General features: G+C 47.2%; 1 protein-coding gene across 1 annotated transcript in view; it reads left to right on the forward strand.

Moving 5' to 3' along the window:
- Positions 1 to 17,402, forward strand: part of pcsk2 (proprotein convertase subtilisin/kexin type 2) — an 88,185-nt gene that overhangs the window by 29,032 nt on the left and 41,751 nt on the right. The window contains exons 6-8 of the mRNA XM_021611043.2: positions 10,888 to 10,964; positions 14,604 to 14,692; positions 16,449 to 16,624. Coding sequence (XP_021466718.2) covers positions 10,888 to 10,964; positions 14,604 to 14,692; positions 16,449 to 16,624 — 342 coding nt within the window. The remainder of the gene's footprint in view (positions 1 to 10,887; positions 10,965 to 14,603; positions 14,693 to 16,448; positions 16,625 to 17,402) is intronic.

Consider the following 17,402-nt stretch of genomic DNA (forward strand, 5'->3'; position numbering starts at 1 on the left):
ACACAGCTGTCTAGTATCATAATCACTTGACACGGTAACAGCGAGAGATCAACTGATCTCCTTGTTTATTATTGTGGGTGGTTGCAATCAAGTTTTTATAACACACATGTAATCTCCCGTGTGTCGCGTTTTAAGAAATCCAGCGGAAGCCTGCACGAGCACATTAAGTTCTGCCTGTCCTAAATTTGACTTTTTGTGAGTGGTTTGAATACAACCACCAAGTATTTGTATAATGTTGAATGATCTGTACATTTTGTGCTGACGTATACTCAAAAGGAACACCTATGTGAGAATGATGTTCATTGACTACATCTCAGCATTCAACACCATAGTGCCCACGAAGCTCATCACTAAGCTAAGAACTCTGGGACTAAACACCTCCCTCTGCAACTGGGTCCTGGACTTCCTGGCGGGCCGCCCCCAGGTGTTAAGAGTTGGCAACAACTCTTCTGTCATGCTGATCCTTAACACTGGGGCCCCTCAGGGGTGTGTACTTAGTCCCCTCCTGTACTCCCTGTTCACCCATGACTGTGTGGCCAAACATGACTCCAACACCACCATTAAGTTTGCTGACGACACAACAGTGGTAGGCCTGATCACCGACAACGATGAGATGGACTATAGGGAGGAGGTCAGAGAACTGGCAGTGTGGTGCCAGGACAACAACCTCTCCCTCAATGTGAGCAAGACAAAGGAGAAGATCGTGGACAACAGGAAAAGGCAGGCCGAACAGGCCCCCATTAACATTGACTGGGCTGTAGTGGGGCAGGTCGAGAGTTTCAAGTTCTATGGTGTCCACATCACCAATGAACTATCATGATCCAAACATGCCAAGACAGTCATGAAGAGGGCACGGCAAAACCTTTTCCCCCTAAGGAGACTGAAATTGGTTCCCAGATCCTCAAAAGGTTCTACAGCTGCACCATCGAGAGCATCCTGACCGGTTGCATCACCGCCTGGTATGGCAACTGCTCGGCATCTGACTGTAAGGCGCTACAGAGGGTAGTGTGAATGGCCCTGTACATCAATGAGGCCAAGCTTCCTGCCATCCAGGACCTATATAATAGGCGGTGTCAGAGGAAAGCCCATAAAATTGACAGAGACTCCAGTCACCCAAGTTATAGACTGTTTTCTCTGCTACCGCATGGCAATCGGTACTGGAGCACCAAGTCTAGGACCAACAGCTTCTACCCCCAAACCATAAGACTGCTGAACAATTAATAAAATCGACCACCACCCCTCCCTTTTGTACACTGCTGCTACTTGCTGTTTATTATCTATGCATAGTCACTTCACCCCTACCTACATGTACAAATTACCTCAACTAACCTGTACCCCCGCACACTGACTCTGTACCGGTGCCCCTTGTATATAGCCTCGTTATTGTTATTCTTATTGTGTTACTTTAATTTTTATTTTTTTAACTTTAGTCTACTTGGTAAATATTTTCTTAACTCTTCTTGAACTGCACTGTTGGTTAAGGGCTTGTAAGTAAGCAATTCACGGTAAGGTCTACACTTGTGCCACTATGCCACTTTGTTTACATACTCATCTCATTTGTACATACTGTACTCGATACCATCTACTGTATCTTGCCTATGCTGCTCTGTACCATCACTCATTCATATATCCTTATGTACATATTCTTTATCCCCTTACACTGTGTACAAGACAGTAGTTTTGGAATTGTTAGTTAGATTACTTGTTGGTTATTACTGCATTGTCGGAACTAGAAGCACAAGCGTTTCGCTACACTCGCATTAACATCTGCTAACCATGTGTATGTGACAAATAAAATTGGATTTGATTTGATTTGATTTGATTTGTTGTATTCGGCGCATGTGACAAATAAATTAACACCAGTAACTTTTTGTCCTAACACCAACCTTCAGCCTCAACCCTCTCTGTATACAGAGCAGAGGAGGCTGATGGAAGGAAGCTATAGGAGGACAGGCTCATTGTAATGGCGGGGATGGAAATAATGGAACGGTATCAAACACATCAAACATATGGAAACCAAACGTTTCCATTTATTCCATTCCAGCTATTACAATGAGACCGTCCTCCTATAGTGCCTCCCACCAGCCTCCACTGATACCGAGGTATCAACCCCTCCAGACAATCTTACTCACACTACAGCCACGGTGCTGGAAGTCATTCTCTTCACCTTGTTACTACCTGGTTTCCTGCTCCACTCGGCTGATACAGCAGAGCAGCAGAGCAGAGCAGCAGGGTGCAGTGTTTTGGCATCTCTTTGTCCCTCACTGAGTCATCCCTATATCCTCGCTGGGAAATGTCAGCTGGTATCTTGCTAAGGTCTGACCTGGCCAGTCCACCCGGTAAAATCTGATGGGTTTAGCTCTATACTTCTAATGATCACCACCACACTTTCACCGCCATCTCCCTCGTGTCTCTGGTGACCGAGCACACTGCTCTGTAAAAACTCCACGAGTCATAAATGCCATTCAGACAGACAAGCTACAAATAGAGAAATGACGGGGAATGGTGATTAGAACTACAGGGGATTTTGAATGTGACTGAGCTGAAGGAGAGAGGAAGATGAGAGAGACAGCAGTGGAGAGTTAGAGAGAGAGAGAGACTGTCTAACATAAAAACAGGGGAAACACAGTGACAACCCACTGGGCACAGACATAATTTCAACATTTAGTTTTGATTTGGTTGAGTTGTCACCTAATGTGAATTCATTGGGAAATCAACAAAAAATGTTACCATGGATTTAGGTTAAAAGTTGGATGAAAAATATATGAAATTCCCTAACATTGATGACTCAGTTTTCCATGTTGATTCAACATCATCAATCTCTCCTTGTCCTAGTCTGTAATCCCAACATGTTTCAAGCTGACCACAATTGTCTCTGTTCCCAAGAACTCCAAGGTAAGGTAACCTGCCTAAATTACTATAGCCCTGTAGCACGCACATCTGTAATTAAGAAGTGCTTTAAAAGGCTGGTCAAGAAACACATCAACACCACCCTCCTAGACACCCTGGACTCACTCCAATTTGGATACCGTCCCCACAGATCTACAAATGACACCATCGCAATTGCGCATCACACTGCCCTCTCCCACCTGGACAATAGGGGAAATAACTACGTGAGAATGGTGTTCATAGACTACAGCTCAGCGTTCAACACCGTAGTCCCCTCTAAGCTCACCACCAAGCTAGGGACCCTGGGACTGAACACCTCTCTCTGCAACTGGATCCTGGTCTTCCTGACGGGCGGGCCCCAGGTGGGGAGGGTAGGCCACTTTCAGGGGTGCGGTGGGGCCTTTCGATCTGTCAAGTTAAGTGGAGCCTTTCGAGCTGTTTTGGTTCCTGACTCGAAGGGAATAATACCCTGCCATCTCCCTCAGAACATTAAAACGTATTGTATCCTTCACCAGCTCATATCTGTGTGAAGCTGGAATCAGCACTGCTCTTGTCTGCATTAAAACCAAATATCAAACCAGGTTGGATGTGACAGCAGAGATGAGATGCACACTGTTGATCACAGCCCCTGACTTTGAGAAGCTCTGACGTGACATGCATCAAGCACACCCATCTCATTAGTGGTGGTGAGATAATGATGCTTTCAAGACAACTGGAAACTCAGAAAAACACTAGGTCAAATCATGACATCAGTGATCTTCAGGTCAGAAAGTCTGAGCTTTGGAAAGAGGCCCGAGTTCCCGACTTGGAGTTGGATGACTGTTCAAAGCGAATTTTTTTTCTCCCCAAGTTCCAGTTGTCTTGAATGCACTGAAGTCGGAAGTTAGAGATTTATGAGTTCCCAGTTTCCAGTTGTTTTGAACGCGACAGAGACATTATGTCAGACACATTTGAAATTGACCGTCATAGCCCCACATTAAAAAAGTAAACATTGGTTGTTAATTACATAATGGTTTTCACATGGTTGGGGTCGCTATAATTTTGAGATATCAAAATGGGTTCGTGGACTAAAAAAAATTGGGAACCCCTTGCCTACAGGGTGGAGGTCAAAGACTTGTCAATGTGGTGCCATGACAACAACCTCAACGTCAGTAAGACCAAGGAGCTGATCGTGGACTACAGGAGAAAGAGGGGAGAGAACGCCCCCATCCACATCGATGGGGCTGTAGTGGAACAGGCCAAGAGCTTCAAGTTCCTTGGCGTCCAAATCACTACGGACTTAACATGGTCCACACACACCCGCACTGTTGTAAAGAGCAGCACCTCTTCCCACTCAGGAGGCTGAAATTGGCCCGTGGATCCTCAGAAGGTTCTACAGCTGCACCATGATGAGAATCTTGACTGGATGCATCACTGATTGGTATGGCAAATGCACTGCCTTCGACCTCAAAGCGTTACCCAGGGCATCACTGGGGCCGAGCTCCCTGCCATCCAGGACCTCTATCACGCGGTGTCAGAGGCAGGCCCGAAGAATTGCCAAAGAATTCAGCCACCCAAGCCTAGACAGTTAAATCTGCTGCCGTCCGCCAAAGCATCAGATCTCAGTGTTATGGTGAGTGAATGAGGACCCAAAAGCTAACTAACTTAAACAGAGCTTCTTTAATAACCAAACATAGGTAGGCTCAGATAGACCGGCAGATTCCGACAGGACAGGACAAGGTTACAGCAAACATGACGATAGTCTGGCTCAGGCATGAAACACAAACAAGAATCCGACAAGGACAGGAACAGAAACAGAGAGAGATATAGGGACCTAATCAGAGGGAAAAAGGGAACAGGTGGGAAACGGGGTGAATGGGTAGTTAGAGGAGACAAGGAACAGCTGGGAGAAAGCGGGGGAGAAAAGGTAACCTAACAACGACCAGCAGAGGGAGACAGGGTGAAGGGAAAGGACAGAGACAAGACACAACATGACAGTACCCCCCCACTCACCGAGCGCCTCCTGGCGCACTCGAGGAGGAAACCTGGCGGCAACGGAGGAAATCCTCGATCAGCGCACGGTCCAGCACGTCCCGAGAGGGAACCCAACTCCTCTCCTCAGGACCGTACCCCTCCCAATCGACAAGGTACTGGTGACCACGGCCCCGAGGACGCATGTCCAAAATCCTGCGGACCCTGTAGATGGGTGCGCCCTCGACAAGGATGGGGGGGGGGGGGGGGGAAGACGAGCGGGGGCGCGAAGAACGGGCTTAATACAGGAGACATGGAAGACCGGGTGGACGCGACGAAGGTATCGCGGAAGAAGAAGTCGAACTGCGACAGGATTAATGACCCGAGAAATACGGAACGGACCAATGAACCGCGGGGTCAACTTGCGAGAAGCCGTCTTAAGGGGAAGGTTCTGAGTGGAGAGCCAAACTCTCTGACCGCGACAATATCTAGGACTCTTAGTTCTACGCTTATTAGCAGCCCTCACAGTCTGCGCCCTATAACGGCAAAGTGCAGACCTGACCCTCTTCCAGGTGCGCTCGCAACGTTGGACAAAAGCCTGAGCGGAGGGGACGCTGGACTCGGCGAACTGAGATGAGAACAGCGGAGGCTGGTACCCGAGGCTACTCTGAAAAGGAGATAGCCCGGTCGCAGACGAAGGAAGCGAGTTGTGGGCGTATTCTGCCCAGGGGAGCTGTTCTGACCAAGACGCAGGGTTGCGAAAAGAAAGACTGCGTAAGATGCGACCAATAGTCTGATTGGCCCGTTCTGCTTGACCGTTAGACTGGGGGTGAAAGCCGGAAGAGAGACTGACGGAAGCCCCAATCAAACGGCAAAACTCCCTCCAAAATTGAGACGTGAATTGCGGACCTCTGTCCGAAACGACGTCTGACGGAAGGCCATGAATTCTGAAAACATTCTCGATGATGATTTGTGCCGTCTCTTTAGCAGAAGGAAGCTTAGCAAGGGGAATGAAATGAGCCGCCTTAGAGAACCTATCGACAACCGTAAGAATAACAGTCTTCCCCGCTGACGAAGGCAGTCCGGTGACAAAATCTAAGGCGATGTGAGACCACGGTCGAGAGGGAATAGGAAGCGGCCTGAGACGGCCGGCAGGAGGAGAGTTACCGGACTTAGTCTGCGCGCAGACCGAACAAGCAGCCACGAAACGACGCGTGTCATGCTCCCGGGTGGGCCACCAAAAACGCTGGCGAATGGAAGCAAGCGTACCCCGAACGCCAGGGTGGCCGGCTAACTTGGCAGAGTGAGCCCACTGAAGAACGGCCAGACGAGTAGGAACGGGAACGAAAAGAAGGTTCCTAGGACAAGCGCGCGGCGACGGAGTGTGAGTGAGCGCTTGTTTTACCTGCCTCTCAATTCCCCAGACAGTCAACCCGACAACACGCCCCTCAGGGAGAATCCCCTCGGGGTCAGTGGAGGCTACTGAAGAACTGAAGAGACGAGACAAAGCATCAGGCTTGGTGTTCTTAGAGCCCGGACGATAAGAAATCACGAACTCGAAACGAGCGAAAAACAGCGCCCAACGCGCCTGACGCGCATTAAGTCGTTTGGCAGAACGGATGTACTCGAGGTTCCTATGGTCAGTCCAAACGACAAAAGGAACGGTCGCCCCCTCCAACCACTGTCGCCATTCGCCTAGGGCTAACCGGATGGCGAGCAGTTCGCGGTTACCCACATCATAGTTACGTTCCGACGGCGACAGGCGATGAGAAAAATACGCGCATGGGTGGACCTTGTCGTCAGAGAGGGAGCGCTGAGAAAGAATGGCTCCCACGCCCACCTCTGACGCGTCAACCTCGACAACGAACTGTCTAGAGACGTCAGGTGTAACAAGGATAGGAGCGGATGTAAAACGATTCTTGAGGAGATCAAAAGCTCCCTGGGCGGAAACGGACCACTTAAAGCACGTCTTGACAGAAGTAAGGGCTGTGAGAGGAGCTGCCACCTGACCGAAATTACGGATGAAACGACGATAGAAGTTTGCGAAGCCGAGAAAGCGCTGCAGCTCGACGCGTGACTTAGGGACGGGCCAATCAATGACAGCTTGGACCTTAGCGGGATCCATCTTAATGCCTTCAGCGGAAATAACAGAACCGAGAAATGTGACGGAGGAGGCATGAAAAGTGCACTTCTCAGCCTTCACAAAAAGACAATTCTCTAAAAGGCGCTGGAGGACACGTCGAACGTGCTGAACATGAATCTGGAGTGACGGTGAAAAAATCAGGATATCGTCAAGGTAGACGAAAACAAAGATGTTCAGCATGTCTCTCAGGACATCATTGACTAATGCCTGAAAGACAGCTGGAGCGTTAGCGAGGCCGAAAGGAAGAACCCGGTATTCAAAGTGCCCTAACGGAGTGTTAAACGCCGTCTTCCACTCGTCCCCCTCCCTGATGCGCACGAGATGGTAAGCGTTACGAAGGTCCAACTTAGTGAAAAACCTGGCTCCCTGCAGGATCTCGAAGGCTGAAGACATAAGAGGAAGCGGATAACGATTCTTCACTGTTATGTCATTCAGCCCTCGATAATCTATGCAGGGGCGCAGAGACCCGTCCTTCTTCTTGACAAAAAAAAAAACCCCGCTCCGGCGGGAGAGGAGGAGGGGACTATGGTACCGGCGTCAAGAGCTACAGACAAATAATCTTCGAGAGCCTTACGTTCGGGAGCCGACAGAGAGTATAGTCTACCCCGGGGGGGGGTGGTTCCCGGAAGGAGATCAATACTACAATCATACGACCGGTGTGGAGGAAGAGAGGTGGCCCTGGACCGACTGAACACCGTGCGCAGATCGTGATATTCCTCCGGCACCCCTGTCAAATCACCAGGCTCCTCCTGTGAAGAAGAGACAGAGGAAACAGGAGGGATAGCAGACATTAAACATTTCACATGACAAGAGACGTTCCAGGAGAGGATAGAATTACTAGACCAATTAATGGAAGGATTATGACAAACTAGCCAGGGATGGCCCAAAACAACAGGTGTAAAAGGTGAACGAAAAATTAAAAAAGAAATGGTTTCACTATGATTACCAGAAACAGTGAGGGTTAAAGGTAGCGTCTCACGCTGAATCCTGGGGAGAGGACTACCATCCAGGGCGAACAAGGCCGTGGGCTCCTTTAACTGTCTGAGAGGAATGTCATGTTCCCGAGCCCAGGTCTCGTCCATAAAACAGCCCTCCGCCCCAGAGTCTATTAAGGCACTGCAGGAAGCTGACGAACCGGTCCAGCGTAGATGGACCGACAAGGTAGTGCAGGATCTTGAAGGAGAGACAGGAGTAGTAGCGCTCACCAGTAGCCCTCCGCTTACTGACGAGCTCTGGCCTTTTACTGGACATGAAGTGACAAAATGACCAGCGGAACCGCAATAGAGACAGAGGCGGTTGGTGATTCTCCGTTCCCTCTCCTTAGTCGAGATGCGGATACCTCCCAGCTGCATGGGCTCAGCACCCGAGCCGGCAGAGGAAGATGGTAGTGATGCGGAGAGGGGGGCGACGGAGAGCGCGAGCTCCTTTCCACGAGCTCGGTGACGAAGATCAACCCGTCGCTCAATGCGAATAGCGAGTTCAATCAAGGAATCCACGCTGGAAGGGACCTCCCGGGAGAGAATCTCATCCTTTACCTCTGCGCGGAGACCCTCCAGAAGACGAGCGAGCAAGGCCGGCTCGTTCCAGCCACTGGAGACAGCAAGAGTGCGAAACTCAATAGAGTAGTCTGTTATGGATCGATTGCCTTGACATAGGGAAGACAGGGCCCTGGAAGCCTCCTCCCCAAAAACAGATCGATCAAAAACCCGTATCATCTCCTCCTTAAAGTCCTGATACTGGTTAGTACACTCAGCCCTTGCCTCCCAGATTGCCGTGCCCCACTCACGAGCCCGTCCAATAAGGAGAGATATGACGTAGGCGACACGAGCAGTGCTCCTGGAGTAAGTGTTGGGCTGGAGAGAAAACACAATATCACACTGGGTGAGGAACGAGCGGCATTCAGTGGGCTCCCCAGAGTAACACGGCGGGTTATTGATTCTGGGCTCCGGAGATTCGAAAGCCCTGGAAGTGGCCGGTGGATCGAGGCGGAGATGGTGAACCTGTTCTGTGAGGTTGGAGACTTGGGTGGCCAGGGTCTCAACGGCATGTCGAGCAGCAGACACTTCCTGCTCGTGTCTGCCTAGCATCGCTCCCTGGATCCCGACGGCTGAGTGGAGAGGATCCGAAGTCGCTGGGTCCATTCTTGGTCGGATTCTTCTGTTATGGTGAGTGAATGAGGACCCAAAAGCTAACTAACTTAAACAGAGCTTCTTTAATAACCAAACATAGGTAGGCTCAGATAGACCGGCAGATTCCGACAGGACAGGACAAGGTTACAGCAAACATGACGATAGTCTGGCTCAGGCATGAAACACAAACAAGAATCCGACAAGGACAGGAACAGAAACAGAGAGAGATATAGGGACCTAATCAGAGGGAAAAAGGGAACAGGTGGGAAACGGGGTGAATGGGTAGTTAGAGGAGACAAGGAACAGCTGGGAGAAAGCGGGGGAGAAAAGGTAACCTAACAACGACCAGCAGAGGGAGACAGGGTGAAGGGAAAGGACAGAGACAAGACACAACATGACACTCAGACTAACAGGTTTCTGAAACAGCTTCTACCCCAAGCCATAAGACTGCTAAATAGTTCATTAAATGGTTACACGGACTATCTGCATTGACAATATCTTGCACTGACTCTATGCACACTCACAAGACTATGAGCTCATAAGCAAGCATTTCATGGTAAAGTCGACACCAGTTGTATTCGGGGCACGTGACACATTTGTCTATTTGATTTTGATCAGCTTACATTTTGTTGTTGAAGAAAATGACGTGAAAACAACATCGATTCAACCAGTTTTTGCCCAGTGGCAAGAGACTTGAAGGTGACTAGTTGACTGTTTTGGGTTGAGAAAAGTGGAAAAATAGGAAGAGGAAAATGAAAAACAGAGTGACTTCCAGACAACAAAGTTTGAGAGAGACATCCTTTCCAGGTGGCTTCTGAAATGACAATCTCAAAGGGAAGCAAGTGTTACAGAAAAGAGGGAGGGGTGTATAGAGAGAGCGAGAGAGAGAGAGGGAGAGAGAGAGAGAGAGAGAGAGAGAGAGGGAGATAGAGAGGGGGAGAGAGAGAGAGAGAGAGAATAAATCAGAGATTGAGATTCCTGTAATGGTTGGTGGATTTGTAGATTTGTTTGTGTGTGCGTGCCTATGTGAGTGAGTGTGGCTGCAGGGCAGGCCATTTGCTGATTACGCAGCATGGATTGATGACTCTCCGACAGATGTGCTTCTAATGCATCTGTTTTCTCCTGCTTTTCCGCTGTTAATTCCGCTTCTATTACTTTTGGCCACGTGGAATTAAATGGCGGGAATAATTGGTGTGTCAGTGTCTCAGCCGCTGTTCCCTGCTGTGACCATGCATTACCATCATATTAGTACTGTGTGTGTGTGTGTGTTTGTGCGAGTGAGTGTTTTGGATATTTTCTTCATATTAATCTGTTCCACGTGACATGCTTCCATCAGACTGAAAGGTCTTCATTATAGCATGTTTTTGCGTGAGGACATTCTACAAGAAAATTCTCGAAGCAATCGACCTTTTAATTATTCTGCCAGGTTAAGAACAATTGGACTCAGTGTTGTCCAGAAAAGTGTTTTACTCACACATGTTGCGTAACTGAGAGGAAAATTAATAGAATAATCTGAAACGTCACAACACAGTGAACCACACCCAATATACAGAGGCTGCAACAACAAGAACATCAGTTGAGTCGTTAGTAAAGCGACACATCACAGCGGTCTAGGTTGGGACTGGACAAGACAAGACTAGATTTGAGAAGGTCACTGCACCTCTATTGGATGCTCTGTAGTTTTGTGTTACTGTTACCTTCTTGTTTCTCTCACTCTCTCTTCCTGTTGTGTCTTGTAGCCTGTCTGATTAAACTGCTTGTGTTCGGTCTTTTCAGAACGCCGAGGCCAGCTATGACTTCAGCAGCAATGACCCATACCCATACCCCCGCTACACTGACGACTGGTTTAACAGGTAAAAACCAGCTGCCCCTCACCCCTCTAAAGTAATCTGCCCCATAAGAATTCATCACACAGTTATAGTTTTCTTACTGTTTTTCCATTTGTGTGTGTGTTTGTGTGTGTGTGTGTTTGTGTGTGTGTGCGCTACCTGTTAGTGTATTCAATTAAATGTGTGTGAATGTGTATACTTGTGTGGGCATGTGTATGCAACCTGTCAGTGTATTCAATTGTGTGTGTGTGTGTGTGTGTGTGTGTGTGTGTGTGTGTGTGTGTGTGTGTGTGTGTGTGTGTGTGTGTGTGTGTGTGTGTGTGTGTACGTGTGTATACGTGTGTGGGCATGCATGAATGTGTGTTTGCAGAGGAGTGAGTTTGAGGAGTGAGTTTGATATGCGATATGCAACTTTTCAGGAAAGTCAGGAACCAATACACACAGTCAGTTAGGAAAGCAAAGGCTAGCTTTTTCAAACATAAATTTGCATCCTGCAGCACTAATTCCAAAAGGTTTTGGGACACTGTAAAGTCCATGGAGAATAAGAGTACCTCCTCCCAGCTGCCCACTGCACTGAGACCCGGAAGCACTGTCACCACTGATAAATTCATGATAATCAAGAATTTCAATAAGCATTTCTCTACTGCTGGCCATGCTTTCCACCTGGCTACCCCAACCCCGGCCAACAGCTCTGCACCCCACGCAACAACTGGCCCAAGCGCCCCCAGCTTCTCCTTCACCCAAATCCAGACATCTGATGTTCTGAAAGAGCTGCAAAATCCGGATCCCTACAAATCAGCTGGGCTAGACAATCTGGACCTTCTCTTCCTAAATGTATCTGCCGCCATTGTTGCAACCCCTATTACTAGTCTGTTCAACCTCTTTTTTTGTATCGTCTGAGATTCCTAAAAATTGGAAAGGGGCCGCGGTTATCCCCCTCTTCAAAGGGGGAGACACTCTAGACCCAAACTGTTATAGATCTATATCCATCCTGCCATTTCGAATCCCACCGTACCTTCTCCGCTATGCAATCTGGTTTCCGAGCAGGTCACGGGTGCACCTCAGCCACACTCAAGGTCCTAAACGATATCATAACCGCCATCGATAAAAGACAGTACTGTGGAGCAGACTTCATCGACCTGGCCAAGGCTTTCGACTCTGTCAATCACCGTATTCTTATCGGCAGACTCAACAGCCTTGGTTTCTCCAAAGACTGCCTCGCCTGGTTCACTAACTACTTCTCAGATAGAGTTCAGTCTGTCAAATCGGAGGGCCTGTTGTCCGGACCTCTGGCAGTCTCTATGGGGGTGCAACAGGGTTCAATTCTCGGGCTGACTCTTTTCTCTGTATATATCAATGATGTCGCTCTCGCTGCGGGGTGATTCTTTGATCCACCTCTACGCAGATGCCGCCATTCTGTATACATCTGGCCCTTCTTTGGACACTGTGTTAACAAACCTCCAAGCGAGATTCAGCGCCATACAACACTCCTTCCTTGGCCTCCAACTGCTCTTAAATGCTAGTAAAATTAAATGCATGCTCTTCAACCGATCGCTGCCTGCGCCCGCCCGCCCGACTAGCATCACTACTCTGGACGGTTCTGACTTAGAATATGTGGACAACTACAAATACCTAGGTGTCTGGTTAGACTGTAAACTCTCCTTCCAGACTCATATTAAACATCTCCAATCCAAAATTACATCTGGAATCGGCTAACCTATTTCGCAACAAAACCTCCTTTACTCATGCTGCCAAACTTACCTTCGTAAAACTGGCTATCCTACTGATCCTTGACTTCGGCGATGTCATTTACAAAATAGCCTCCACAACACTCTACTCAGCAAATTGGATGCAGTCTATCACAGTGCCATCCGTTTTGTCACCAAAGCCCCATATACTACCAACACTGCGACCTGTATGCTCTCGTTGGCTGGTCCTCGCTACATATTCGTCGCCAAACCCACTGGCTCCAGGTCATCTATAATTCTTTGCTAGGTATAGCTCCGCCGTATCTCAGCTCACTGGTCACCATGTTTTTCTGCTCTTTTGCACAACAGTATTTCTACTTGCTCATCCTCATCTGCACATCTATCACTCCAGTGTAATTTGTAATAAATTGTAATGAATTATTTGCCACTATTGGCCTATTTATTGCCTTACCTCCTTACTTCATTTGCACACACTCTATACATATATTTCTATTGTGTTATTGATTGTACGTTTGTTTATCCCATGTGTAACTGTGTTGTTGTTTTTGTCGCACTGCTTTGCTTTATCTTGGCCAGGTCGCAGTTGTTAATTAGAACTTGTGCTCAACTGGCCTACCTGGTTAGATAAAGGTGAAATAAAAAATGTATATAAAAGAATCTCTCCACGTAGCTCTAGTCATTAATATCTTTGGGCCCTTATAGCTGCTGCATTACTGCAGTCCACAACATATACCGCCCAGACTAGTTATTAAGGAGATATATCATGGAAGGTAGGTACTGTGAGTTAGAAGACATTGTGTGTTGCAATTTATTCCTGCATATCTGTATGAGTGGAAGTGAAGATTGGCTGATAAATTATGGATTCATTTAGTTTGATAGCTTGTCATCTGTATAGTATTTAGACACAGTTTAAATGTACTCTTTATTTGGATGAGTTGCCTACCTTGCTTTACATTCCGGTGATGTAAATCTACCTAGACAATGCACTCTGTGAGATCTTCTACAGGTATGAGAGATACACAGAGATACGGTGGCTAGATTGGCATTTGTCCACTCGCTCCTGTCTGCAGTGCTCACAGGGGCGACCTTATGTCCGATAGCGTTGTATCTTTCTCCCATCGCCAACTCAGACTTCATGACCCACTGCTGCCGAGGGCACCTCAAGGACTAGACGATTAAACATAGAGAACACCATCTACCCTCACTGCTCTCCATTCTCTACCACATGTGTGTGCGTGCGTGCGTGTGTGTGTGTGTGTGTGTGTGTGTGTGTGTGTGTGTGTGTGTGTGAGTGTGAGTGTGAGTGTGAGTGAGTGAGTGTGTGTGTGTGTGTGTGTGTGTGTGTGTGTGTGTGTGTGTGTGTGTGCGTGCGTGCGTGTGTGTGTGTGTGTGTGTGTGTGTGTGTGTGTGCGTGCGTGCGTGTGTGGTGTAGCGTCGCCGCTGCTGAATTAGTGCAGTGCAGGACTCTGTGGCTAATTAGCTGTTTGTTTATAAATAGCAGACTTTCTGTGGCAAAGCATGCTGGGAAAGCCGAGAGGGCTCACTGCAGCTACCCTGTGGGAAGCCCCCACACACACAAACACACAGGCACATAGGCATGTGCACACACACACAACGCAATTTCACACCTCAACCAACCATGCAAATCGGAGATTCTACCAATTTCTTAATCTTCTTTCGAATGAATGTGGTAGGAATTGTTGAAGCTAATATTATCCAGGTGGCGCAATGGGCTGATTCCTCATTCTAATTCTTATTGATTTGTGCCCCAACCGGTAATTTGTGTCTTCCAACCGGTAATCCTATTCCGGATAGGCATAATAGGTTTACACAGAAGTCACAAAGTCTACAATAGGTGGTTAAAGACCTGGTACATTGACCTAATACATCGATACCCAATATGTTTTCCAACCTTAGCCCATTCCCCAATCTATCTGTGTGTTTCTGTGTGTAGTCATGGAACAAGGTGTGCTGGTGAGGTGTCTGCAGCAGCCAACAACAACATCTGCGGAGTAGGAGTGGCCTACAACTCTAAGGTGGCAGGTATGTAGACTACTCTAATACTGTGGTAAATAACAGCTGGCTTGGATGTAAAAGTACTAGTGATCACAGTCATCTTTGAAAACTTGTAAAAGTGGCAGTCATAATAACCTATCCAATGCTTTTTAACTTTAGTAGTAGATGTAAGAAGAATCAAGTTGGCTACATAGCCATTTTTTCAGCCCTTGTAGCTAGTGATAGCTGGTGACAGTGATCAAAGATTATCTACACGGAGGATACCAAACATTAGGAACACCTTCCTAATATTGAGTTGCACCTTCCCCTTTTGCTCTCAGAACAGCCTCAATTCATCGGGGCATGGACTCTACAAGGTGTCGAAAACGTTGCACAGGGATGCTGGCCCCTGTTGACTTCAATGCTTCCCACAGTTGTGTCAAACCTTGCACCTACTACCATACCACCTTCTGAATGGCACACATACACAATCAATGTCTCAATTTTCTATAGGCTTAAAAATCCTTCTTTAACCTGTCACCTCACCGTCATCTATACTGATTGAAGTGGATTTAACAAGTGTCGACTTCCGGAGGACGTCCGCCAACCTATCAGAACTGACATGTTGTCCACTCAATCAAAGGATCAGATAATTAAACTAGTACTGAAAGCATAAGCTACAGCTAGCTAGCACTGCAGTGCATACAATGTGGTGAGTAGTTGACTCAAAGAGAGGGAAAGACAATAGTTGGTCTTTTTTTGAACAAATGTATTTATTTTTTTTTTAATTAGGAGAAGCCGCAGAGAGAGAGAGAGACAGAGACAGAGAGAGAGCTATGTTTCATTGTATTTTTTTTCACTTTCACTTACTTAGCTAGCTAATGCAGCGAGGTTACTTAACCTACTCAAACATCTGGCTCAAACAGAGAGGAATGCTATTTATGTGTCACGGATGACTAGGAGTGGAAGGTAAGAATCAGGTGCAGAGAGCAGAGGGTTGAAGGACAAATGGCAATTTATTCCGGCACAAAATGATCATGCCCAAACACCGGGCGAAAAACACTGACCAACCCAAAACACAGGGTAACACGGTCCGGAGCACAATAACACCTCCAACTCAAACCGTGAACACAAAATAATCACGCACAAACAAGAGCGGGCTTCACAAGCTTAAATAGGCGAGCCAATCAAGAAAACATAAATAGGAACAGGTGCAACTAATAAGACTAAACTAACAGAAAAGGAAAAGGGATCTATCACCGGCTATTAGGCCGGTGACGACGACCGCCGAGCGCCGCCAGAACAGGCAGGGGAGCCAACTGTCGGCGGGAGTCGTGACATTATGTTAGTTATTATAATTATTATAGTCAAGCCATAAAGAAAATTCCCAGCTATCACATAACTTCCTGAGAACCATATGTTTGGAACCTGACAAAAAAACATTATTTTCTTGGTATTTCCTTTACGTTTCCTAAAAGTAAAAAAATGTTTACATTTCATTTCAATGTTAATAACCTATAATTTCCATTCTCAGAGTGCTAATAAAACCTCCCAGGAAGACTTTCAAGGAACCATAATAAACGTTCTCAGAACCTCCCTGCAAACTAAAAAGAAACATTCTCAGAACGTTTAAAAAACATTCAGATTTACCAGTATGTATGGCTTGTTCCCACAACCAATTTGAAACCAAAAACAGGAACCAAATGTGCTAGCTGGGGATATTCAGTCAACAGTGGCTTAGAATTGTAATAGTGTGTACCTTACACTCTCTGTCTCTCCACACCTGCCTACTGTCCCCCCCCAGGTATCCGCATGCTAGACCAACCCTTCATGACGGACATCATCGAGGCATCGTCCATCAGCCACATGCCCCAGGTCATTGACATCTACAGTGCCAGTTGGGGGCCCACCGATGACGGAAAGACAGTAGACGGACCCCGAGAGCTCACTCTGCAGGCCATGGCTGACGGAGTCAACAAGGTACTCACACACGCACATGCACACACACACAAACACAAAAACACTGGTCTAACTGTGGATAGCAGGGTTGTAGAGTACTTGTCTTACTCAGATAACTGGGTTCTTTGAATAGGCACACAGTATATGAGACTCGAGTCACAAAATTGGAAAAAGAACAGCTTTACACAAGAACAGCCTTGCTGTTAGACACTTTCAGAGACACCCTGGAACACACAGTTATTTAGCATACTGCCTGTGCCAGTGACAATTAGCTGCTTGATTAATCATAATACCACATGCAGAGGGGTAGTCTGGTCTGCTCTGACCAGATCTCAAGCAGCATTACTGAATAGGTGCAAAATGTGTTCTAAGCCTGGCTAATCAAGCAGTATTTCACTCAGCCTTCTAATATATATATATATATATATATATATACAATATGTACACCATTACGTAGGTTAGGCAGGATGCACATTGTAAAACAACAACCCAAGATGAGAATCATTCAATTAGCATTTTTTCCATTGAACAGCCATGCATGTTTCCTCAATTTTCTTCAACAGTTAGGGAACACTTGTCACCCCCACCCTGGTCCAATCACTTCACTCTAAACGAGTCACTTAGTTTGCATCTTGAGCGAGGCGGCTTCGTTTTGCAAATTGACGTGGATAATGGAAACAAATCACACGGAATGTTCCAGGACGGCGCTAGAGATATGAGAGTGCTTGTTGGAGCGCCGGAGACAGAAGCCGTGCACATAGGTGATCTCACCGTATTTCAAACAGCACTTTGCAATGTA

Source organism: Oncorhynchus mykiss, chromosome 1 (genome assembly GCF_013265735.2).
Source record: "Oncorhynchus mykiss isolate Arlee chromosome 1, USDA_OmykA_1.1, whole genome shotgun sequence".
NCBI lineage: Eukaryota > Metazoa > Chordata > Actinopteri > Salmoniformes > Salmonidae > Oncorhynchus > Oncorhynchus mykiss.